This window comes from Lepus europaeus, chromosome 8 (assembly GCF_033115175.1).
Source record: "Lepus europaeus isolate LE1 chromosome 8, mLepTim1.pri, whole genome shotgun sequence".
Lineage (NCBI taxonomy): Eukaryota > Metazoa > Chordata > Mammalia > Lagomorpha > Leporidae > Lepus > Lepus europaeus.
The window spans coordinates 17,335,517-17,361,775 of record NC_084834.1 but is presented as its reverse complement, the minus strand read 5'-3'; the positions used below and the strand labels follow the sequence as shown (position 1 = coordinate 17,361,775).

General features: G+C 50.1%; 1 protein-coding gene across 1 annotated transcript in view; it reads right to left on the bottom strand.

Annotated features, from left to right (window-relative positions):
* CSGALNACT1 (chondroitin sulfate N-acetylgalactosaminyltransferase 1) overlaps positions 1-26,259 on the bottom strand; it is a 318,818-nt gene that overhangs the window by 38,699 nt on the left and 253,860 nt on the right. The window contains exon 4 of the mRNA XM_062199429.1: positions 5,567-5,783. Coding sequence (XP_062055413.1) covers positions 5,567-5,783 — 217 coding nt within the window. The remainder of the gene's footprint in view (positions 1-5,566; positions 5,784-26,259) is intronic.

Sequence of the window (26,259 nt, the reverse complement as noted above, 5' to 3'; positions counted from 1 at the left end):
AAATGATAGAAACAACAGAATAAGATGAACAGGCACACTGTGTGCACAGGAACTAAACAGAAATCCTAAACACACAGAGGTAATGCACTAGAAATGGCAAGGCCCAGGGTAGATGCGTTGGAAAAGAAATTACTGACAGAGAGGAACGGCTTAGGTGTGAGCAGAAGGCAGAGTGCCCATGAAACACAGAGCCCAACAGACGAAGCTGGGCCCGTGCTCCCACACACAGACAGCACAGGAGCTCCCAGGAATGAAAGGACCCCATGGCACGAGCAAAGGAAACCATGTTCTAGGAAGGTCAGACAGGGAGGCGCACTGGGACGAGAGATGGGGACTCGGGCAACACCATCGTTAGAAAGCGAGGCAGGAAATCATCCCATCATTTCCTGGTCCCATCAGAGGCCAGAGCGCATCCCTAGAGCTGTCAGCTGAGCCATGCCATTCCTGCACACAGCAGAGACTCACTCCCAGGCACTCATTCTAACCATGAAATATGGCCCAGGAAGAAGTCATGGCTGGAGAGGCTATAGGGATAGCATGGCTGATGAACCCACTAGATCCCCGAAAGTATGTCTGTATCTCCAGATCTATAAGAACTGTAGGTACGAAGCAGAGTATGATGGATGCAAACCTCAACAAAGCAAAAATGACAGCTAACAAAACTGAGAGGAGGGAGACAGCTTAATGTGCCAGTTCTCTCTCTCTCTCTCTCAAGATTTATTTATTTATTTGAAAGGCAGAGTTACAGAGAGGCAGAGGCAGAGAGAGAGCATAAGATCCTCCACCCACTGGTCCATTCCCCAGTTGGCTGCAATGGCCAGAGCCGAGCCTATCCAAAGCCAGGAGCCAGGAGCTTCTTCCAGGTCTCCCACGTAGGTGCAGGGGCCCAAGGACTTGGGCCATCTTCTACTGCTTTCCCAGGCTATAGCAGAGAGTTGGATCGGAAGTGGAGCAGCCGGGACTCGAACCAGCGCCCATATGGGATGCTGGCATTGCAGGCAGCTTTACCCCCTACCCCACAGAGCCAGCTTTGCCAGTTCTCTTACTGCAATCTTTCTCTCAATCCAGTCTGAAATTAAAATATGTACTAAGTGATTATGCACAATGATTCCGACTAGTTTCCAACTGTAACCTAGGAGTGATCTCTTAGGGAACCGCTCTCTCTTAGAGTAGAGAGACATCCTCTTAAAGTCCAGAGCATCCTCTAGTGACACTTCAGAGTCTCTTCTACAAATTCAGTAAACATTCACTTTTTTGAAATTTAAAAAAATTTTAAATTTATTTGAGAGGCAGAGAGACACACGGAGAAAATACCCATCTGCTGGTTCACGCCCCCAAATGTCCACAAAGGGACCTGGGAACTCCATCCAGGTCTCCCACATGGGTGGCAGGAGCTCAACCACTTGAGCCATCACTGCTGCCCCCCAGGGTGTGCACAAGCAAGAAGCAGGAGGCAGGAGCTGCAGCTGAGACTCAAGGCCAGACACTCTGACGTGGGACAGACAACCTCTCTAGCTTCTTAACCAATAGGCCTAATGTGAGCCCCTAAAATTTATTATTATATTAGAAGTAAAGAGTACATCTCATGTTGCATTAAATTACTCCTAGTGGGGCCAGTGCTGTGGCACAGAGGATAAGGCTGCTGCCTGCAGTGCCAGCATCCCATATGGGCGCTGGTTTGAGTCCCGGCTGCTCTGCTTCTGATCCAGCTCTCTGCTATGGCCTGGGAAAGCAGTAGAAGATGGTCCAAGTGCTTGGGCCCCTTCACCCTCATGGGAGACCCGGAAGAAGCTCCTAGCTCCTGGCTTCAGACTGGTGCAGCTCTAGCCATTGCAGCCATTTGGGGAATAAACCAGTGGATGGAAAACCTCTCTCTCTCTCTCTTTCTCTCTCTCTCCCTCCCTCTGCCTCTCTGTAACTCTGCCTTTCAAATAAAATTTAAAAATCTTAAAAAAAATTACTACTGGCTAGGCAAAGAAAGGTGCCTTCTTACATTATCAGCAGCCTAGAAAGGTGTCACCGAATATTAATAATGTAATAATGGTTAGTTGTGGGGCTACCATTTGGCTTAGTGGGTAAGGCTGCTGCCTGCGACACTGGCATCCCATATGGGTGCTGGTCGAAGTCCTGGCTGCTCCACTTCTGATCCAGCTCTCTGCTAATGTGCCTGGGAAAGTAGTGGAAGATTTCCCAAGTGCTTTGGTTCCTGTACCCACATGAGAGAGCCCGATGAAGCTCCTGGCCCCTGGCTCCCAGCTCCTGGCCCTGGCCTGGCCCAGTCCTGGCCCTGTGGCCATTTGGGGAATGAACCAGAGAATGGAAGACTTTCTCTGTGTCTGTTCTCTCTCTCTCTCTCTCTCTCTCTCTCTCTCTCACTCTGCCTTTCAAATAAACAACTCTTTAAAAGAAATAATGGTTAGTTATAGGAGGTGGGATGTAGACTGAGTTTTAAATAATTTATTCATACTGGTCCACAATGGTTGGACAGCTAATAACATTGTTTAAACAGGACAGTGACACTTTTACAAACCAGAAAGCAATGTTTAATTATGAAAGCCAAAAATAACCCTGCACTGAATTTTTAAACAAATGATGAATGTTTACAACACAGAGATAAAGAAGGAAATAAAAAATCACACATGATGTCAGCTTTACCATCAAGTGTTCCAGCCTCATGCAAACCTTGCGATGGAAAAGACTTCATAAAGATAACATCAGGTACTTGATAAACAGCCCCTTCATTTTTTGCCCAGTAATTTTATGGTGGTATTAATTGTACTTAAACAGTTAATGGACTGAAGGTAATTTGGGTTTGGGGTGTGAAATAAGAACTTGTTTTTCTTTCTTTCTTTCTTTCTTTTTTTTTTTTTTGTCCTGCCATTTAATCGTCAGCTCACAGCCAGAGCAAATGCCCTCCAGAAGCTGTGATGGCAGAGTAAACCACACCCACCCCCTCGGCCTTCCGAGCAGGGCCGTCTGCTTGGCGCTGGGGTGTGTGAGCGTGTGTGTGTGAGTGTGTGTGTGTGAGTGTGTGTGTGTGTGAGTGTTCCCTGGTTCCGTGTTAGTGGACTGCACCCTTCACAAAGGTGAGGATGAAGTCTTCTTTTTTTTTTTTTTTCATCTTATTTGAGAGAGGGAAAAAGGGAGAGGAAGAGAGGGAGAAAAATACAAGAGAGACTCAGACCAGATGGAGATGAGAGAAAGAGAGAGAGACTGACTTCCATCTGCTTGTTTACTCCCAAAATGCCTACAACAGCTGGGGCTGGGCCAGGTTGAAGCCAGAAGCCAGAAGCTTCACCTGGGTCTCCCACATGGGTGGCAGGGACCCCAGCACTTGAGCCATCACCCACTGCCTCTCAGGGTGCATCCTGGCAGGAAGCTGGAGCCAGGAGCAGAGCGGGGACTGGAACGCAGACACCCTGCTAGGGGATGTAGGCATTTGACCACTGGAGCAGACGCCTGCCTCAGTACTGCGTTGCTCCAATTTGGGTGGAGTGTCTGGCACACACAACTGTCCCTGAAAACACCCCACCCGAGTGACACCATCCCTTCTCCTCCCACCCCTCCCCACTGCCATGCAGCAACAAATACCCGGACACTAACGATGAAGGAAAAATGCCCTGAGTTTTTGGGATTTTTTTTAAGAAGACATTACCAGAAATACATTTCACTTCCGTATCTCCATTTGGGAGGCTGAAGCGCTACTAATTTAATTTTCTCAACAATTCCTCCCTTCTAGGATTTTTTTCAGTTATTACTACTTCTAAATGTCCATCTATCTTTAACTGGTTAACTACTTGCAGTCTTCATACTATGGAAACACATGCACATATGCAGGGGACTCTAAAACATTTGCTGAAAAATGGATTTAAAAGATAAGTTTGAGGCTGGCGCTGTGGCGTAGTGAGCAAAGCTGCCGCTTGCAGTGCCGGCATTCCATATTGGCACAGGTTCGAGTCCTGGGTGCTTCACTTCCGATCCAGCTCTCTGCTAATGTGCCTGGGAAAGCAGTGGAGGATGGCTCGAGACTTTGGGCCCCTGCACCTGCGTGGAAGACCAGGAAGAAGCACCTGGCTCCTGGCTTCAGATGGTGCAGCTCTGGCCATTGCAGTCATCTGGGGAGTGAACCAGTGATGGAAGACCTCTCTCTCTCTTTCTCTCTGTCTTTCAAATAAATAAATATATCTTTAAAAAATTTTTTTTAAAAGATAAGTTTATTTTCATGCCCCAAATTTTTCAAATCCATCCACAGTTTTTCCCTAATAGACATTTTCCATGAATTTTTTGAGGTTCCATGTATACCCAGGGGGAACCTGCTAATCCAGGCCCCTGGGTCCCCTACCCAGGACATGGCCCTGCACCAAGCACCAAGCATTAGCACCACCTTACCAAGCCCCAGCCTTACCAGGGGCTGGCCTACGTAGTGCACCAAAGCACAGGGCCTCCACCCAGCCAGCTGCCGGCAGCTTCCCAGCCAGAGGCACGAGCATCCATCTATGCCGAGACTCAGCACACCTGCTGCATGGTGTCGGGTATAACCTGATGCCTAGTGCAACCACAGGGTCAGCAGTTCCCAGAGCAAGGCATCTCCCCGACCAGTGGTGCTCTGTCATCCCAGACAGAGCGTGAAGACACACCACAGCTAGGCTGGAGACACAAACAGTGGTATCTGTGCTGCAGCCACCAAGGAACTCAGGGACCGAGCACAAAGGGTATCGACAACCAGGTTGGGACAAACGCGGGAGCCTGCCCTACTTTGCACTCTACGAGGGGACTTCAAAAAGTTCATGGAACACGGAAGTAGGAGAGACAATTCTGGGTGCAGCGAGTTAAGCTGCTGCCTGCGATGCCAGCCAGCATCCTATATGAGTGCCAGTTTGAGTCCTGGCTGCTTTATTTCTGATCCAATTCCCTGCTAATGTGCTTGGTAAAGCAGCAGATGATGGCCTAAGTGCTTGGGCCCCTGCACCCATGTGGGGGTCCCAGATAGAGATCCAAGCTCTTGGCTTCAGCCTGGCCCAACCCCAGGCATTGTGGCCATCTGGGGAATGAACCGGTGGATGCAAGGATGCAATCTCTTTCTTCTCTGTCTGTCTGTCTGTCTCTCTTTCTTTCACTGTTTCAAATGATTTTTTTTTTTTTAAAAAAAAGGAAGATGTTTATTTTGGTGCAAGAAAAATCTGAAAATCACTCATGGTTTTTATCACTCATTTTTTTTCATAATACAGACATTGCATTAACTTTGGGAAGACCCCCATAGGCATGGATTTCAAAAAGTTGTGCACCAAAATAAACTTACCTTCCCATTCCTTTTTCCCAGAAGTCCCCCATATCTCGACGTTAGCTTATGCGTGTAGATCCTGATGAAAGCCCAAAGGTCCTAATTGCTACCTCTGGAGATGCATATGCTCATCTGGGTCTCCCCGGCTTGTAGGGAAAGGCAAACACCAAGGGTAAACTCCACGTGGGGCGAGCGCAGCTGCCCAGCAAGAAGCGACAGGAGCCTGTGTCCCTGGCGGGGAGGAGCGGAGGGGCACGCGGGGGCAGACGCACAGCCCAGGCCCACCTGAAGTTCTGCATGAACTGCCGGAACTTGTCGGCCCTCCTCGCCAGCGGCACGATGACGTTGATGAGTGTGTGTGCCATGTCCAGCCTCTCCTTCTTCACCTTCAGGATTGGGCCGAAGGGGCGGAAGAGGACGAGGCGCCGAAACTCGTGCTTGTGGTCCCCTCTGAAGGTGAGCTCGTACAGCGTGCCTTTGTCCCGCTCTGTCCGGTAGATTCCTGTGGGCGGAAGAACAAGAGCAGGTGAGTCAAAACTCACCTTGTCTGCTGAGGGCTTTCCTACAAGGGGATCAGCGCCAAATGCTTTTGTTAAAAAGGTGAAGATGAAATCTCTGCACCCAACAACGATCAGAAAAGCCCAAGTGGTCCCCATTAATATCAAAAGTGGGGTTGGTGGGGTGGCACAATGCGACAGAGGCCCTGGCTCCAGTCCTGCCAGCTCCCTGCTAATGTGCCAGGGTAGGTGGTGGCCCAAATACTTGGGTCACTGCCACCCGCATGGGAGACCCAGATGGAATTCCTGGGTCCTGGCTTTGGCCTGGCCCTGCCCTGGCTCTTGTGGCCATGTGGGGAATGAACCAGCAAATCCAAGATGTGTATGTGTGCGTGTGCTTGTGAGAAAGACAGAGAGAGAGACTCTGCCTTTCAAATAAAATCTTTTTAAAAGATACCAATAGAAATAAAAATACCATTAATTTAAAAATCAGTCATGAAGGCTTCATCAAAACATGGAGAAAAAAAGCTTTTAAAGTTGGCTGCTAACTATTTCCCCTATTCAGAGGTATCTGAAAAAGGACTGCTAGGCAATATGCCAAAATAAAACTGGCAAAGGCGTAGAGTGGCATTTTGACTCTTTTCTGCTATTCTCCAAGGTTTCTTCAACATGATTAGAAAAATATTCAAATTATATTCATGACGTGGGTGCTAAAGGGACAGGCTATCGCCATTTCAGATGAACTGGCCATAGTGACTTCTTCAGGGCACCTGGGTGCAGCTACTGGGTGCAGGTTGAACACAGGTGCATCCCTGAGGCCGGCCCCCATCAGACCCTGGGTCACCCACCTGCTGTGGATAAAAAGAGTCTGTTTTGGAGCCAGCGTTGTGGTGCTGCAGATAAAGCTACCACCTGCAACGCTGGCATCCCATGTGAGCAGAGGTTTTAGTCCCAGCTTCTCCACTTCTGACCCAGCTCCCTGCTAATGCACCCGGGAAAGCAGCAGAGGGTGACCCAGGTGTTTGCACTCCTGCCACTCATGTGGGAGACCCAGAGGAAGCTCTTGGCTTAAGCTTGGCCCATCTCCAGCCATTGTGGCCATTTAGAGGGTGAACCAGGGGAAGGAAGATCTCTTTGTATGTATCTCTCCCTCTCTGTCACTCTGCCTATCAAATAATAAATATTTTTTAAAAAGGGAAAAGAAAAGAGCCTGTTTTCCAAGTGTGGGACTAATTGAAAGAATCAGAAGAGTTTGAGGGCAGCCGGCTCCGCGGCTCAATAGGCTAATCCTCCGCCTGTGGCGCTGGCACACCGGGTTCTAGTCCCAGCCGGGGTGCCGGATTCTGTCCCGGTTGCCCCTCTTCCAGGCCAGCTCTCTGCTATGGCCTGGGAGTACAGTAGAGGATGGCCCAAGTCCTTTGGCCCTGCACCCGCATGGGAGACCAGGAGAAGCACCTGGCTCCTGGCTTTGGATCAGCGTGGTGTGCCGGCCGTGGTGGCCATTGGAAGGTGAACCAACGGCAAAAAGGAAGACCTTTCTCTCTCTCTCTCTCTCTCTCTCTCTCTCACTGTCCACTCTGCCTGTAAAAAAAAAAAAAAGAAGAAGAAGAGTTTGAGGGCAACTATGGAACCTTTTCAAACAATTTCCTAGAGGGGCCAGCATCTGGCCTGTAGGTTAAGATGCCTGGGGTTGAGCCCCAGCTTGGCTTCCTGCTAATGCAGACCCTGGGAGGCAGCAGTGATGTCTCCGGTGCGGGGGTGCCTGTCTGCCACCGGTGTGGGACAGCTACACTGATTCCTAGCTTCCAGCATCTGGGGAGTGAACTGGTGGCTGGAAGCTCGTTGTGGCTCTGTCTTGCATTAAAAGAAGTCCTGTGAGCTTTTCAGGGGAGTCTCCCTTCCTGCATGGCTGGCCCCTGCTGGGACTCTGAGTCTTCTCCAGCTGAGCTCAGCCCGGCTCTCCCTGCCTCCCCAACCTGGAGGTGTCCGAGCAGCGTGCTCACTTCCCCAGGGCTTCAGAAGAGGACCTAGTCCTGGTCGTTTTGTGCAGAGGTCCTCTGCTTACCCAAACTCGCTGCCCCTGGCGACTGTGCATTCTGAACCTTCAGGTGGCTGAGGGTAGCTGGGAACAGAGAGTGCGTGGCAAGCACAGGGCACCAGACTCCGCCTGTGGCCACCCGAGATCCAGAACAGGACCAAAGACGCTGTCACCGGGCAGGAGGATGGGCACTCCTGTTAGGCAAGGGACAGGGAGGAAGCTCGGCTGGGTTTGTGAGGAGGGTGTGTGATTCCCTCCGAGGAAAAGCAAAGGAGACGAGGAAGAGAAGAGGCGTGGTTGGGGAGGCTTCGTGTAATGCTGTCACTCGCTGTAGGGATAAAGTATGTGGTTCAGGTCCAAGCCACTTAAGCTCCAGCTTAGGAGGCCAGAATCTCATGTCACAGTGCAAGTTCAAGTCCCAGATCCAGCACCCTGGCAACACACCTGGGAAGGCAGCAGAAAATGGTCCAAGTACTTGGGCCCCTGCCACGCATGTGTTAGACCCAGATGAAGCTCCTGACTCCTAGTTTCAGTCTGACCCAGACTCTTTTTATCCACAGCAGGTGGGTGACCCACAGAGTCCCAGGGTCTGATGGGGGCCGGCCTCAGGGATGCACCTGTGTTCAACCTGCAGCAGGCAGCCCCGGGTGGGTGGCTGGACCTGCTGTGCTCCCCATGTCTGATGCCTGGTGCTGGCAGCTGAACCTCTCTGCTCATGGCCGTGACAGCCGCTGGCAGGTTAACCTGAAGATAAAAATGTGCATGGACGGGGGGCCTGGTTTCAATCAGTCATCTTTTTGCCCAGCACCATGATAAGCATCATGGACTTTCAAAAACCCAAATCCACCCAAATTTTCAAAAACGCAAACCCAAATCTGAAATGACAGAGTACAATACATGAGATGGATCTCTATTTATAAAAAACCCGGAAAATGCGGTGATTCTCCTTATTGGCGATTCCTCTAACCCTGGTGACACACGCACCCTCTGTGGTGCCTGTTGTCATCAGCCCAACACCACAGGGGTGCACACCATGCAGGTGCGGTGGTGGGTGGTTCCCTGCACGCAGCTTAAACCATGGTTTAAGCAGTTTTCTCAAGGTCTTCCACATTCCATGCCTGGCTTAAACAGTCATTACATCAACATTCGGCAGGTTTCCCCACACTCTAATTATTTTAATTATGTCTTATAAATCTGATTTCTAGATCCCTTAATTTCACCTCTTATAAGTTATTTAAAACTCTCTTGCAAGTGCATCCACCCACCCACACACACACACACACACACACACACACCAGAGTCAAGTACCTTGGGGCTTCCTCCAACACAAAGGATAACACCTGAGGAATCCTCGCCTTCTGGGAGCTTCAGTGGTGAAAATGCAAAGGAATGCAGAGGGGAGGGGCAGAAGCAGCTGAAACGGCAGGTGACTGCCATGTGAGGGGTAACCCAGCAGGTGGGTGCCTTTGTGGGAATACTTTATATGATGGCACTGTTGTATGCACGACACGCATTAAAGGTCAAGACAAGAACTTTGGAGCTGGCGGGGATCTGTTCAGACACCCAGCTCACACCTCTTTTCCCCTCCTGGCCTCTACAGATGCTAACAGCTGGCTATGGTTTCATTGTGTCACCTCTCTGTGCAAGCATCCCAATCTAACGTGTCTCCCCACTCCAGGGGCCGGGCTCTAGGACCCCTAACCTGTGGGGGGGGGCATCTGCAGGTATTCACAAAACAGCTGTGTCGTCCGTGGCACAGTGTATTCCTTTGGTAGCCAATGGCTGGCCAAGAGCAGGTGCCTCTTCCCTCTCCACAATGTCAGACCTGGGAAATCATGATTCTCCCATTCTCAACAGGTGGGTCACACAGGAAGTGGCTCCTGTGCAGTGCTGGACCCATGATGCAGCTCTCCTCAGACCCCTCCCTGCAAAAAGCACTGTGTTCAATCTCGAGTCCCACTCATGCTCAGCTCTCCACATCATCCCCGTCTCTCCCAGCTTCCTGCACAGCCCTGGTGCTGTCAATCATCTCTAACCCAGCCCCTGCCGCCACACCCCAGTCCTGCTGGAAGCGCACCTCTCATTCTGCTCTCCCCAGCCCAGAAGTCCCGTGCTCCCTGCACACCTGTGACCACTGTGAAGAAACTGGAGCCCTTGTGTGCTGTTGTTGGGAGTGTTGGGTGGCACAGCTAAAAACAACTTGGCAGCTCCTCAAAACGTGAAACATAAGGTTACCATACAACCCAGTCCATTCCACTCTATACTTCTGGGCATATGCCCGAGAGAATGGAATGGTGTAAACAGATGCTTGTATGCTCAGGTTCACAGGATTGTTCACAACAGCCAAAAGAAGCAACAGCTATATCCATCAACTGATACATGGACAAACAAAGCATGGTGCATTATGGGGCCAGCACTGTAGGTTAAGTCACCACTAGCAACACTGGCATCCCACATGGGAGTGCTGGTTTAAGTCCGGGCAGCTCTGCGTCCAATCCAGCTCCTTGCCAGTGTGCCTGGGGAGAAAGCAGAAGATGGCCCAATCGCTTGAGCTCCTGCCACCCATGTGGGAGCCTAGGATGGACTTCCTAGAGTTTGGCCTGTCCCAGCCCTGGCTCTTGTGGCTGGCTATTTGGAGAGTTAGCCAGTGGATGGAAGATTCCTCTCTCTCCCTCCCTCCCTCCCTCCCTCCCTCAGTAGATGGAAGATCTCCCTACCCCATGTTACCCTGCCTTTCAAATTAACAAATATTTTATATGCACATGATGGACATTCTGACACGTGCAGTGTGGAAGCACCTTGCAGACATTATGTGAAGTAACATAAGTCAGAGAAAAACGCTGCAAATCTAAAATCTGAAATGCTTCCAAACCCAGAATTATCTCTGAGCATTCTGGATTTGGGGGTTAAGGGCACCCAACAGTTAAAGTGGATGCAAATACTCCCAAATCTATAAAACCTGCAAGTCTTGAACACTTCTGGTCCCAAGCATTTTGGGTAAGTGACACGTAATGTGTACCACATGATTCTGCTTATATGAGGGACCCACCTCACATTCACAGAGACAGACGTGGGACACAGGTTACCAGGCTTCTGGGAGCAGGGAGGGGGCGTGCATGTCTAACGGGCTCAGGGTTTCTGTTTGGGGAGATAAATGTGTTTTGGAGATGGATGCTGGTGGTGACTCACAGCACGATGAATGTACCTAAGTCACTGAACCCAACTCTTAAAAATGGTTCCGATGGTAAATTTGACGTTCTGTACGTTTTACCAGAATAAATGCTCTCTGAAAAAGTCTTGCATTTGCTCTTATTTATTTATTCATTTGTTGTTTAGTTGAGAGGCAGAGATAGAGACAAACAGAACTTCCTCCCTCCACTGACTCATTTCCCAAAGGCCCACAGATGCCAGGGCTGGGCCAAGTACAAGGCTGGGAGTCCAGAACTCAACCCAGATCTCCCAAAAAAGGATCGGGAACCCAGTCACTGGAGACAGCAAGGCTGCCTTCCAGGGTCTGAGTTAGCAGGGAGCTGGTCAGAAGCCAGAGCCGGCTGTTGCGCCCAGGAGCCGGAATGTGGAACACGGGTCTAAGGCTCCAGGCCACACACGTCCACCCCACATCTTGCAGGGACATGCAGCCCCACCCATGTGTACCTTCCCCAATTCCCCACTTCCACCCTTGAATCTGACCCTGCTCCTCTGGGAGGATTCCCACGACGTTCCACCCAGAGTGACCCCTTATACTCTCGACACAGCAGAGGCCCCTGAAGATCAGAGTCCCACCTTCTTTCCACACGAGCACAGAAGCCAAGACCCGCACCACCTACCTCACCTTGCAAGTGACTGACAGGGGCGGACCCCTGCTAAGGGCCCAGTGACTCCCTGGAGCCACTTTTCATATTCGACCCTGAAAACTCAGCATGGAAAGGAACCGGGCACAGGAAACAGAAGTCACAATAAACCCTGGAAGGACTCCAGAGAGCCCACTGAACTGCTGGTGGGCCCACAAATACCCCACATTCCCCCAGAGAGCACCGCTTTGACACTCCCATATAATCTACCAGTTCTTAAATAAGTTACCCTAACACTTAATCTATAAACACGGAAAGTAGTAAACTTCGAAAGGCAGGATTTTAATGCAAAAAAAGGCGATCTTTCCCCAAGGAAAAAGAACGATATTTGGGAAATGGAATTTTCTAACAGGCAGACACGTGACAGGTACAGTGACAGGTGATCTCCTGACAGCAGGGGAGCGGGCAGAACTTTTCTTTTTAATTTGAAAAATTGTAAACGCCACCTCGGATCCGCTGCCTCTCAAACCTCTGTGAGAGCCTCCGCCCGCTTCCTCTGTCCCCATGTGAGGACACCTGCTGCTGATTCTGCACAGGGAGGGGAGCAGGCGAACACCTAGAAGGCTTTCTCACCCAAGCACTCATCGCTTCAGTATTTGGAACTCTGGTTTTCTAGAAACTTCTGCCTGGTGGGCAGCACTCACCCCCAGGCCTCGTGAGAGGAACGAGACAGCGTGACAGGGCTGTGGCCGGCCCACTCTGCTTTTGGAGGTCAGGTACTCCATGCACGGCGTTTGTGAGGGAGGCACGGAAAGACTGCGTGATCCCCAGGTGCCTGGATGCAGGCAATCACGCTTCCCAGAAAAGCGAATCAAATGCACGCACTCTAAGGCGTCCCCTCTCCTGCGGGGCTTCCTAGTACGAATGGTCAAATGTGTTTTAGGAGCCTTCTCCCACCCACAAACCTGCAATGTGCCCATTACCTCTTGAAGGCCTCTGGGTACCCAACAATGAGTGCAGGTGAAGGGAGAGGGCCCCTCGCCAGGCGCCCTGGGCGTCACACAAGTCACATTCAAATGACTCTTTCCTCCTTATTGATTTGTCTCAGGGCTGCTCTGGACTTAAGCTGGTAGAACTGTGCTTTGGAATCTAGAGGGGTGGGCAGGTGGATAAGCAAGACAGGAGTTCAGAACATGATGTGCCCCCAGCAGAGCCTGCCCGCAGTGTGAACAGGAGGGCACCTCCGCCTGGCAGAGACGCTGGGGCAGTCCGGAAGAACCGAGACAGAGACGAGGCCTGCCAGAACTAGAACATTAGGAAGGGCACAGTGAGTGAAGATCACAGCACGAGCAAGGATGCTGGAAAATCAAATGAACACAACTGTGTTTGTCCAACCCGAAGCAGTGTGTGGCGAGGCTGCAGTGCCCAGGGTGGGTGATGGAGCCGCAGGGTCAGGTAGGGCCACCCCATGGGGGCCCACGGGGGCCCATGAGTTCCTCATTTCAGGTACACACTCTGGAGGAGCTGGGCTGGTCACAGGGGTGTGTGTTGGGCCAGTTAGGGCATCCATGTCCCGTATCAGAGCACTGGGTTCAGCTCTGGCTCCACTTCTGACTCAAGCTTCCTGCTAACGCCGGCCACGGAGGCAGCACTGATGGCTCAGGTAGCTGGGGCCCTGCCACCCACCTGGGCAGCCAGGATTGAGTTCCCAGCTCCCAGCCTCCCTCTGACCCATCCATGGTGCTTGCCTGCATTTGGCCAGTGAAGCAGTGGAGAGAAGCTTGCTCCCTTGGTACACCTATCTGTCTCTCTCATTCCCTGCCTCTCAAATTTAATAACAACAACAATAATAATAATAAAGAGGGGAGAGATGAGATTCTTTGGGGACTGTCACTCCACAGCACCATGGAGAGGATGAGATCACAGAACAACAAGAAGAAAGCACCATGGCTCAGCCAGAAGTGGGAAGGGTCAGAACCAGGGCACTGGCCGTGGAGATGATGGGAAGCAGAAAGAAAGTCAGAGCATGGGATGTGGTGAGGGGCGGGGCTCACTGACCCCAGTTGCTGGGGAGAAGGGGGTCACAGGCTGTGATGCATTTTAGCTGCATGAGTAAATCCAATGTTCAGAAGACAGGACTTGTGTAGACAGGAATTCAGGCATCCTCACCATGAGAGCTGAGGCTGGAGGTGTGGACAGGATGAGCTGGGAGGGTCTGCAGGATCAGGAGAGGCAGCCAGTATGCCAGGGAGCTATGCACACCCCCATGCTCACCGGGGCACTGGAACAGTGGTCTAGGTGTGGAAGCAACGTCGGTGTCCATCAGCAGATGAACGGGTAAAGAGATGTGGTGCACAGTGAAATACCATCCGGCCTTTGCAAAGGGAGGGATTCTGCCTTTTGTGACAGCACGGACAGAGCTGGAAGACGCTGTCTCAGGTGAACCCAGTCACGCACTGAAAGAAGAATCCTGCAAAGTCTCACTTTCACGTGGGATCTAAAAGAGCAGGAGTCACAGGCCAGAGGACAGAAGGGTGGTTTCCGGGGCTGACGGGGAGAGGGAAGAAGCTGATCCAGTTCCAGTTAGGCAGGAAGAGTAACTGTGAGTGATCCACTGTGTCGCCCGTCCGGTGACCGGTCAAGAATAAAGCATACTTGTAACATTTCAGTACACCAAAGGGATTTTTTTAAATTTAAAAAAAATTTTTTTTGACAGGCAGAGTGGACAGTGAGAGAGAGAGACAGAGAGAAAGGTCTTGCTTTGCCATTGGTTCACTCCCCAATGGCCGCCGCGGCCGGCACGCTGCGGCCAGCGCACCGCGCTGATCCGATGGCAGGAGCCAGCTGCTTCTCCTGGTCTCCATGGGGTGCAGGGCCCAAGCACTTGGGCCATCCTCCACTGCACTCCCTGGCCACAGCAGAGAGCTGGCCTGGAAGAGGGGCAACTGGGACAGAATCCGGCGCCCCGACTGGGACTAGAACCCAGAGTGCCGGTGCTGCAAGGCGGAGGATTAGCCTGTTGAGCCACAGCGCCGGCCACCAAAGGGATTTTTAAAAAGATAAATTGTTGAGGTGATAGATATATTAATTAACTTAATTGAATCTTTCTGTAATGTACTTTTGGATCACAGCATCACATTATAACCTATAGATACAATGATTATTTGTCAGTTAAAATATAGAGATGGGGCTGACACTGTGGTGCAGGGGTTAAGCCACCGTCTATGATGCCAGCATCCTATATGAGCACTACTTTGTGTCTCAGCTGCTCCAGTTTCTTTTTTCAAGGATTGTATTTATTTATTTGAAAGAGTTACACAGAGAGAGGAGAGGCAGAGAGAGAGAGAGAGAGAGAGAGAGAGAGAGAGAGAGAGATCTTCCATCCACTAGTTTACTCCCCAGTTGGCTGCAATGGCTGGAGCTGCGCTGATCCGAAGCCAGGAATCAGGAGCTTCTTCCAGGTCTCCCATGCAGGTGCAGGGGCCCAAGGACTTGGGCCATCTTCTGCTGCTTTCTCAGGCCATAGCAGAGAAATGGAGCAGCCCAAACTGGAACCGGCCCCTATATGGGATGCTAGCACTGCAGGCAGTGGCTTTATCTGTTACGCCACAGCATAGGCCCAAGCTGCTCTGTTTCTGGTCCAGCTCTCTGCTAGTGTGTGTAGGAAAGCAGCTTGGGTCCCTCCCACCCACATGGGAAACCAGGATAGAGTTTCTGGTTCTTGGCATTGGCCTGGCCCCAGCCATGGCTGTTGTGGTTATTTGGGAATTGAACCAGTAGATGGAAGGTCTCTTTCCTCTCTGTACCCCTCTCTCTGTTGCTCTACCTTTAAAATATATTAATGAATAAAATCTTAAAATGCATATACGGATAGATGATAGAGAGCCACAACAAAGATGATAGATTAGACAGATGAATGATTGATTGACAGGTGAGACAGCCCATGGTGTGGCCTGGGATATTCTAAACATTCAGGTGCAGAGTGTAGGGGTCTACAAAAGAGATTGAGAAGTCCCAACGACTTAAGTTGTCAGGGAGGCACGAGGGAAGAACCCTGTGGAAGACAGGTGGATGGCTGGCAGTGCCAACTGCTTATCAAAGTTCAGCAAACGAGGCTGACACTGTCCCGGTGGAGGGGCAGTCAGGAGCTCACAAGTCATGGTGTCAGAGAAGGGACAGGAATGCGAGCTGCACTGGGGAAGACTGAAGGGTGATGGCAGCTGAAGCGGCAGCAGTGAGCTGAGTACTTTTCTTGAGATCTGATGAGTTTATTCCTCCCTTTCTCTCTCCTCTGCCTGCTGCTTCTCCCCAGGTTTGGGCAGGGCCAGCCAGACCCTCACCATTCAGACCTCCACCCAATGCCACCTGCTCAGAGAGGCCTTATCCAGGGTCCCGGTCTGAAGGCCCCAGCCAGTCACTCTCTGCCCCTCTCACACCAAGCCCTCCCAGCACCCCTGCCTCTTACCTGGAGGAGTTTATTACTGCAGCTTCTGTCAGAAGGGGAGCTCCAAGAGAACCGCCACTTTGTTCTGCAACCTTGTGAGTGTTTGTTCACAGAAGGTGGGAAGGTAGGGAAGGAGAAAGGGAAGCTACTTGGCCATAAAGGAGTCCAAAATACAGTGGAACCTGGAGGACCCTACAGAGTTGACAGTTTCCCTTTTGACTAAAACTGGAAAATGAAACATTGTTGCTTCATACACCCAGAGGAAAGACAGAAGTGGGTAACAAGGATACACAGACAGAAGGAAAGAGAAGGGGTGAGGGGGAGGGGACCTGTGACCCAGGGAGGGCCTTGGTATTGGACAAGGACATTCACCTGATCCCCAAAACAGGAGAGGAGGAGGAAGGCAGGGATCAGAGAGTTCGAGGCTAGGGTAGGGCCAGAGAAGCTCACAGAGCTGATGTCACGAACTTCCCAGGGCAACAGAGTGGAAGGGATGACAGGTGCGAGAACGGCCTTGGCAGAGTGCTGGGCACTGGGATGGCCACAGTGGAGAAGGGGAGGGGGCTGAGGAAGGAGGGGGAGGTGTCAGCCACCCCAGGTGCAGCCAAGCTGGGGCTCACAAATGATGACCTTTCTCCAGTAGCAGGAAGGACCCGGGGAGAGGAGGAGGCAAGACGGTGGCTCACAGACATAGACTGGGCTCTGCAGAACAGGTGTGGAGCCCAGGCGAGCCCGGTGCTGGGAGGCAAGGGGCTGACGGAGCCCGGTGCTGGGAGGGGTCCAGGTGGAATGTTCAGAGTGGGGCAGTGAGGTCTACGAGGAGGCGGAGTTAGAGAAGAAAGGGTCAAAGGGGAGAGGCAGCAAAGAGACTGGAGTCAGAACTATTCATCGTGGCACTGTGGGGACAAATGGCTTCTTAGGAGGTTTCAGTTCAACCTGTCCAGGCCATGAACAGGCCCATGATGTGGCTGTCTGGAAAACCAGGCCTCTTTGCATGTTTCTCCCTGGCTCTGGTCTTGAGCTGGCCAGACGCAACGAGACGGGCCGCTCAGGACCCGGAGTGCACAGACCTCTCACACGCCTTCAAGAGTTCTGCTGATGTTTTTGTTTTTGTTTTTTGTTTTTTTTTCCAAATAGAGAAATAGCAGAGTTGTCTGTTTTTGAAACCTTACTGTAAGACACTGAGGGTGGGAAATGACACCATCAAGACACCTCCCTGCACTCAGCGCAGTGTTGGGGCCAGGCAGCGAGGCAGAGGTGGGAACAGCAGGGATTTCAGGGCAGGCACCTGGGAAGGGGGAGCATTGCCAGGGCAGCATTCTCCAAAGCTGCAGGACTTCCTATCATGATGTGGTGGAAGCGTCCATCAGGAAGTTGTGGGAAAGCAGACAGCTTAAGACCCAGGCAGCGGCAATGAGCAGGGTTAGAAGGTCCAAGACCAGGGGATGTGTGATCCGGCTGTTGTCTCTGGCCAACCTCTGATCCTGCTCGTGCACAATTACTCAATTCAGTTTCCACTGAAATACAGGAACTACACAGAGTCTTCAAAAAGTTCACAGAAAGTGTATATTAAAAACTATGCATGAATTTCAATTTCTGGCACCAAAAGCAGCTTATCTATTAATTGCATTTTTCCATGAACTTTCTGGAGGCCCCCGGTGCAGTCAAGCCGAAATGTACATCGCTCCTGACAGGTGTCTTTTTTTTTTCAAACCACATTCACTAATACTACCTTGACATTAAAGCAACTCCAAACATCCAAGCTCTTTACTGATTTCCTTGTATAGGTGGGTAACTGGAGGTTAAATACGTTACTTGTTCAAGGCTGCAAATGATATGCTCACAGACTGGCAGGTACATGGTACTGAATTTAAGAGCTTCCTAGAGTTAAGTCAACTCTGCCATCAGCAGGATGTTTGTAACTATTTTCTGTTGTTCTGAGTCTGACTTTTTAGTGTTTGTTTATTTATTTGAAAGGCAGAGTTACTGAGAGAGAGAGAGAGAGACAGACAGACAAGACACAGAGAAAGAGATTTTCCATCCACTGGTTCACTCCCCAAATGGCTGCAACACTCTAGCCCAGGAGCCTGGAACTCCATCGAGGTCTCTACCATGTGGGTGGCAGAGGCTCAAACACTTGGGCCATCTTTGCTGGTTTCCCAGGAGCATCAGCAGGGAGCTGGGTCAGAAGTGGAGCAGCCAGGACTTGAACCAGCACTCATATGGATACCACATTGCAGGTACTCGCTGTACCACAATGCCAGCCCTGGAACTGACTTAAAAATAGGAAGTCAAGAAAGATGCCTCAAAAACTAATCAAGTGGGGCCAGCACTGTGGTGTAGCAGATAAAGCCACCACCTGCAGCGCTGGCATCCCTTTTGGGCACCAGTTCGTCCCAGCTGCTCCATTTCCAATCCTGCTCTCTGCTATGACATAGAAAAGCAGCAGAAGCCCCTGTACCTCATGGGAGACCCGGAAGAAGCTCCTGGCTCCTGGCTTCAGATTGGCCCAGCTCTGGCCATTGCAGCAACCTGGGGAGCGAACCAGCAGATGGAAGACCTCTCTCTCTTTCTCTGCCTCTGTCTCTCTGCCTTTCAAATAGATAAATAAGTCTTTAGAAAAGCTAATCAACTTTCCAAGGGATATCAGAAAAGTCAGTCTGGAGACTTACCTTTGAGAGTAAGATAATTTACTGATTGGTTCCCTGACATCAACTTCTTCAGGGTACAGGATTAACATTAATACCTGTCTCTACATAGGGCTATTATGAAGATTAACTCAATTAACTCATGTAGAACACACTCGCCTGGTGCACAGGAAGTACTTCATGATGTTAGGAATAATAATCACTATCATTATCATGATGATGATGTCATTACACTTTGCTCCATTAATCACTGTGTGTATTACTGCTCTTGGGCAAGCCGGTCAGGACTCCACGGTGAGTACTTCCATTTGCTGTACTGGCATTAATTAAACATGCTTAAAAACACAACCCAATGACTAATTTTCTGAAATTGCCACTGTGGGCCCAGATGTCTGTAACACTAGAAGACAGGGTAATGTTTTTTTAGCAATATTGGAATAAGGTTTATTTTTTTAGATGCTACTTGAGAAATCCATTTCCAATGACCAACATCAACTGAAAACTTCAAATTCTTTGTCACGGCCCTTGCCCTTCCATCTGACTGTACGCCTCCCTCCTTGAGCCCCCCGTTCTCATTAGAGAGACCCTGTACCACGTCGCACCCACACCACCACCTGCACTCACAACATAACAGAAACAGAGCTCCTCAGACAGGCTTCTGGGGTTGGCCAACATCCACACCAGAGGCTCCTGGTCTAACCCTGGCTTCACCCCTGACTGGGCAGCACCTTGAAGAAGGCTGTTCACGACTCCGGGTTCCAGTGTCCTGGTCATAAAAACGGGGTCACAGTGTATTTTCAAAGCATCCAGGAGCCTGACTGCTTTGTGTTTCAAGATGTCATTAAGCTGCATCTCTAATAAACACTGATTTTAATTGATGGGCTCATGTCATTAGTCAATGGTAGAAAGTCAACTTAGCTTTAGAGACAGGCTTTAAAATTGAATGAACTGGGTATCCGGGAGAAGACATATGTGTATTTCTGTGTAATTTATAAACTACAAGATAGACCACAGCAAGATGAAGGTGAAGGAAAGACTCATAAGCCCAGAAATGGCTCCCAGGAGGCTACCACAATAGATACTACTTGGCCTAACTCCTCTGTGCCAATGGAAACTAAGAAAAATGGCTGCTACCGGTAGCCGGTAGCTGCTCTACTTCTGACCCAGCTCTCTGCTACTTCAGTGCCTGGAAAAGCAGCAGAAGGTGGTCCAAATGCTTGGGCCCCTGCCACCTCACAGGAGACCCAGATGGAGTCCCTGGCTCCTGGCGTCAGCCTGGCCCAGCCCCAGCTGCTGTGGCCATTTGGGGAGTGAACCAGCACAAGGAAGAGCTCAATCTCTCTGTCTCTTCCCTTCCCTGTCTCTGTCACTCTGCTTTTCAAATCAATTAAATGAATCTTTTAAAAAAATACAACACCTTGTGCCCCAACAAGACCTATTAAATTGCTGTCTGAAGATGAGCTTTTGGGAACTGCTGGCTACCCACACTGAAGAACAGAGAATCTTCAGCAAGTGTTGGTAAAAATGAAGACCCGGTCATTGTGATGAATAATCATAACATGCAGGCCAACAGAATTTCTGATGCAGGCTGAGCTGTGACCAAACACCCACAAGCAGGGCCTACAACGAAGGCTACATCTGGTATCCCTGTTGGTCCCACAGTGGGAGAGGTACAGATGACCCCACTGCTGTAGAAAATCAATTTGAGAAGCACACCGGGAGACTGCTTCCCAACAGACCAGCCTAAAGAGATGGCAGTATTTTCAATAACATCTGAGCGACATACCACTTCTTGAAAATGTTCTAGGGCCACACAGGCAGCAGGGAAAGACACCTGACAGTGAGTGAAGGGTCTTCTGAGTCACTGTGGGCTTCAGTTCCTCTCCTTTTTTGTGGACACCATGGGACCTGAGGTTGCAGATCCAGCCTTTGTCATGGTACCTGTTACTGGGCTTAGCTTGCATCAGAGATCCCACTGACTTGGATGGGTATGATTATCTATTGTCAGGTCTGGGTCTTCATTCTGACTAACATTCCTATCAACCCGCTGATCCAGGAAGTTCCTCAACCACTCCTCAATAACCCCTTCCACTTCAGGTAACGGGCCAGAATATGCAAAGATGGATAAACCACAGACCCACCCCAGAGAGCAAGCACACATCTGCAGCACAGAAACAGAAGGGGTAGCTGTACCCTGTGACCTGGCAGACAGACTCCTAGCTCTGCCGGAGATGTGTCTGCTGGGTGCTGTGTAGGCAGGGATCCACCTTTACAGGTGGAGGAGGAGGAACTGTGTAGCAAACTTAATATGGGATGGAAAGGAGGACTTTCCAGGCTGCTTGACCACAGTAAACAACAGTCCGGAGGGAAGAGAGAACGTTCTAGAAGCTGCAGAAGTTCAGCACAGCTGGGAGAGGCAGTAGGGGCAGAACATGCTATGTCTATGAAGCAGAGGGCTGGCAGCCCCGCATCACGGAAGGCCTGGAGGGGAGGGTTCCGGCTGATGGGGTCTCAGAGTCTGTCACCAGATGGGCTACTGTTTTGTTTGGATCTGGTCTGGGGTATTCTTTTCTTTTTGGACAATGCCACAGCTAAATCGCAGCCTGAAAGGATCTGAATTGTAAGCTGTAATATCAGTATGTTCTATTGACCATAAAGTTTTGAAGGGAGAACCCCAGAGATGAGCTTTCAACAAGAAGAATAAGTCTTAGACCACACTCTCTTGCACATCCCTAGAAACATGTCACAGACCAGATGCCTGGATACAAACCCCAGCTGAGTACCATGGGAAAATGTGGTAAGCACCGGAAAGTAAAAAAGGGGATTCTTCTGGGGTAAAGGAAACCCCTAAATTCTGAACATGGGCAGCCTGTCAAGCCAACAGAACCAATCAATAGACTCACCTGCTCAGGGTGTCAGCCTATGTCTGCATTTCTCCAAACTCCCGTGATGGAGCAAGTCATAGAGTGACACTGCAGACAACAGAGCTGGGGGGAGCTCCCCAGAGCCAGCCTGGCACAGGAGCAACAGAGACCTGCAATTTAGTTCCACTGCAGCATGAGGCTGCTTGTATGACCTTGGGCAAAGTCAGTCCCCAACGCATCACACACAAGCCGCCGTGTACACGACAGCAATAAACCAAAGAAGGATCACCGCAATTTCAGGCTCGTGACTGTCAGTGCCCACACTGAAGGCCTACGGTAACTCAGGACCACTAAAGAATGAAGGCAGTTTTGTAAGATGTCATCACAGCATGACCTATTAAATGAGTTTAACAAAGGAAAAAAGTTTTTGAAACATACCAAGGGAAGGAAGCTGCATCCCCACCCCTTGAGTCTGAGTGAGCGTGTTGCAGCCTCCCCTCGTCTGCCGGCACATTTTCCCCCGAACCCCAGAAGTTCAATGATGGTGGTGAGGGTGCCGGGCTGTGAGGGAGCTGGGAGGCAGTTCCGATGCCAGGTCTGTGGGTGAGAAGTCTGCAGATGATTCTGCCCCCACAGGCACCCCAGCCTCTGAGCCTTCCCAAATGAGGGGCCAGACACACAGGAGCAGGGACAAGCCCTCACAGCTGTGTCCTTTCTGATTTCTGGACTCACAAAATCTGTTTGCATAGGAAAGTGGTGGATGAAGCCATCACGTTCGGGAAATTTGCAAGGCTGTGATAATAAGTGGACTGTGAGTATCTGACGGTCGCTGGGGGCAGAGGTTTTGATATTAGGTTCTCTGTCAAGTTCACGGCATGTAAACACCACACAGCTCACCAAGAGAAGGAGCAAACAGCACTGTGCCCTTGGCTTGACTTCCTCTGATGACACACTCCACCTGTGGCAGGACACAAATCCACTCAGCTTCTACCCGGGGCTGGGGGACAAACATTTCCAGGGTAGAGCTCAGATTTTCCTTGGAAACAAAAGTTCTGGGTTCACTACACACAAGGCCAGTGTGTGGATGAGGCCCCCCAAATCCTACACAATGGAACAAGGCTGCAATAAATTAAGCCTAGAAAAATTTTCAAGTGCATGCTACTAAACTCCTACATCAGCCATTAAATCAAGCAAATTAATGAAGATCTCTTGGTCAACTGCCCATTGATAGCTATTTTTAACTTACTCTCTTGATGATGTCTACAATAAGAACGTACTTTAGTTATATAATTACTCACCATGGGAGACAGCAACTCTAACATACCAATAATTATCTTAAGTCTAAGTGATCTAAATATACCAATTAAGGAAGAGAGGGGCAGAGTGGATCAAAAAATAAAAAACACTGTTTACAAGAAACTCTAATTCAACACAGCCAGGTTGAAAGGGAAGGAGGGAAGATATATCTGAAATCATTAATTTTAAAAAGGAGTGTCTATATTATTACTAGGTGAAGTAGATTTTTGAAGAAAGACAATTATGAGAGACAAACAGGGACATTATGAAATGATAAAAGTCAGTGACCCTGAATGTGTACGCACCAAACAACAGGGCATCAAAACACATAAAGCAAAAACTGAGAGCTCACAGAAGAAACAGAGGATCTGAAGTCCTCTCAGCAACAGACAGAGCCACTAGACACAAGATAGAGAAGACACGGGAGATCTGACAACACAACCAACAGGACAGGGTCCGATCGACACACAGAGAAAAGCTCCACCCAAAGCCAGCCAAACAGCCACGTCTTTCAAGCACCCATGGAACAAAGTATGTTTGCCATAAAATAAGCCAGCAATTTCTAAAGAACTGAGATTACACAGAATTTGTCCTCTGACCATAACAGAATCAGATCAGAAACCTGTAATAGAAAGTCAATGAGAAAAATATCTTAACACTTACAAACTAACATACTGCTAGATAACCCACAGGTTAAAGGCAGTCTTAAAGAACACTTAGGGGCTGGTGCTGAGCCATAGTAGGCTAAGCCTGTGCACCAGCATCCCATATGGGCACCAGCTCAAGTCCCAGCTGCTCCTCTTCTGATCCAGCTCTCTGCTGTGGCCAGGGAAAGCAGGAGAAGATGGCCCAAGTGTTTGAGCCCCTACACCTGCGTGGGGGACCTGGAAGAAGCTCCTGGCTTCAGATAGGCCCAGCTCCAACCTTGGCAGCCATTTGGGGAGTGAACCAGCAGATGGAAGACCTCTCTGTCTCTCCCTGTCTGTCTGTAACTCTACCTCTCAAATAAATAAATAAAATCTTAAATACTGGCGCCATAAACTAGAGTGTCAATTTGTTGGGTCAACAACAGGAGCCACTGTGCACTTGCTCCTCATGTGGGATCTCTGTCCTTAATGTGCTGTACATTGTGATTTAATGCTATAACTAGTACTCAAACAGTATGTTTCACTTTGTGTTTCTATGTGGGTGCAAACTGTTGAAATCTTTATACTAAATTGATCTTCTGTATATAAAGAGAATTGAAAATGAATCTTGATGCAAATGGAAGGGGAGAGGGAGCGGGAGAGGGGAGGGTTGCGGGTGGGAGGGAAGTTATGGGAGGGGGAAGCCATTGTAATCCATAAGCTGTACTTTGGAAATTTATATTCATTAAATAAAAGTTAAAAAAAAAAAAAAGAAAATTTAAAGATACATATTGTCACACAGCTACCTGGCTATATAGGGTTGTTCAATACAGATGAACTGGTACTATGGACATTTACCAAAAATAATGATTTTGAGACAATTTTAAATCACTTTTGAATGCTTTTTGGGTATTTGCTTTAAAAAAAAATATATCCATAGCCGGCGCCGCGGCTCACTAGGCTAATCCTCTGCCTGCGGCGCCAGCACACCGGGTTTTAGTCCAGGTCAGGGCACCGGATTCTGTTCCTGTTACCCCTCTTCCAGGCCAGCTCTCCGCTGTGGCCCGGGAGTGCAGTGGAGGATGGCCCAAGTGCTTGGGCCCCTGCACCCCATGGGAGACCAGGAGAAGCATCTGGCTCCTGGCTTCTGATCAGCGCGGTGCACCGGCCGCAGCGCACCGGCCAAAGCGCGCCAGCCATGGTGGCCATTGGAGGGTGAACCAACGGTAAAGGAAGACCTTTCTGTCTCTCTCTCACTGTCCACTCTGCCTGTCAAAAAAAAAAAAAAGTATCCATTTGGGAGGCAGAGAGAGAGAGCGAGCTCCCATGTGCTGTATCATTCCCTAACTGCTCACAACACCCCCATTTGGGGGCCAATGCCAGGGACCGAGAGCTCAATCCAGGTCTCCTGAACAGAAGTAGGAAATCAGCTACTTGGGCCATCATCACCTGATGCCTCCCAGGCTGTGCAACAGAAGGAAGCTGGAATAAGAAGTGGAGGCAGGGGGCCAGCGCCGTCGTGCAGCGGGTTAAAGTGCCAGCCTGCAGTGCTGGCATCCCATATGGGCACTGGTTCTAGTCCCGGCTGCTCCTCTTTTGATCCAGCTCTCTGCTATCGCCTGGGAAAGCAATAGAAGATGGCCCAAGTGCTTGGGCCCCTGCACCCATGTGGGAGACCTGGAAGAAGCTCCTGGTTCCTGACTTTGGATCGGCTCAGCTCCGGCCATCGCAGCCATTTGGGTAGTGAACCAACGGATGGAAGACCTTTCTCTCTGTCTCTACCTCTCTCTGTAACTCTATCTTTCAAATAAATAAAAATAAATCTTTAAGGGAAAAAAAAAAGAAGTGGAGGCAGGGGGCCAGCGCTATGGCGCAGCAGGTTAAGCTGGAACTTGCAATACTACATCCCATATTGGAGTGTTGGTTTGAGTTTTGACTCTTCCTGTTCCTATCTAGCTCCCTGCTAATGCACCTGGGAAAGCGGAGTATGGCCCAAGTCCTTGGCTCCCTGCACCCATGTGGGAGACCCAGAAGAAGCTCCTGGCTCCTGGCTTCAGTCTGGCTCAGACTTTGCTGTAGTGGCCATTTGGGGAGTGAACCAGTGGACAGAAGATCTCTGTGTCTCTGTGTGTGTGTCCCTGTCTGTCACTCTGCCTTTCAGATAAACGAATAAATCTTTTTTTTTTTTTTGACAGGCAGAGTGGACAGTGAGAGAGAGAGACAGAGAGAAAGGAGAGAAAGGTCTTCCTTTTGCCGTTGGTTCACCCTCCAATGGCCGCCGCGGTAAGCGCGCTGCGGCCGGCGCATCGCGCTGATCCGATGGCAGGAGCCAGGTACTTATCCTGGTCTCCCATGGGGTGCAGGGCCCAAGGACTTGGGCCATCCTCCACTGCACTCCCTGGCCACAGCAGAGAGCTGGCCTGGAAGAGGGGCAACCGGGACAGGATCGGTGCTCCGACCGGGACTAGAACCCGGTGTGCCGGTGCCACAAGGCGGAGGATTAGCCTAGTGAGCCGCGGTGCCGGCCCAAATAAATCTTTTTTTAAAAAAAGAATTAGAAGTGGATCCAGGACTTGAACTCAGGGACTCAGATATAAGACACGGGTACGCCAAGCTGAGTCTTAAGTCTCAGGCCAGACATCTGCCCCCGACTCGTTTTTCTGACAACAGTTACACAGGCCTGCTACCTGCTAAGCCTCTCCTAACAACAAAAGCATGAGAGCACCTCCCAGCACCTTACAGATTCCAGCAATTACCGGCTGACTTTCTCTTTG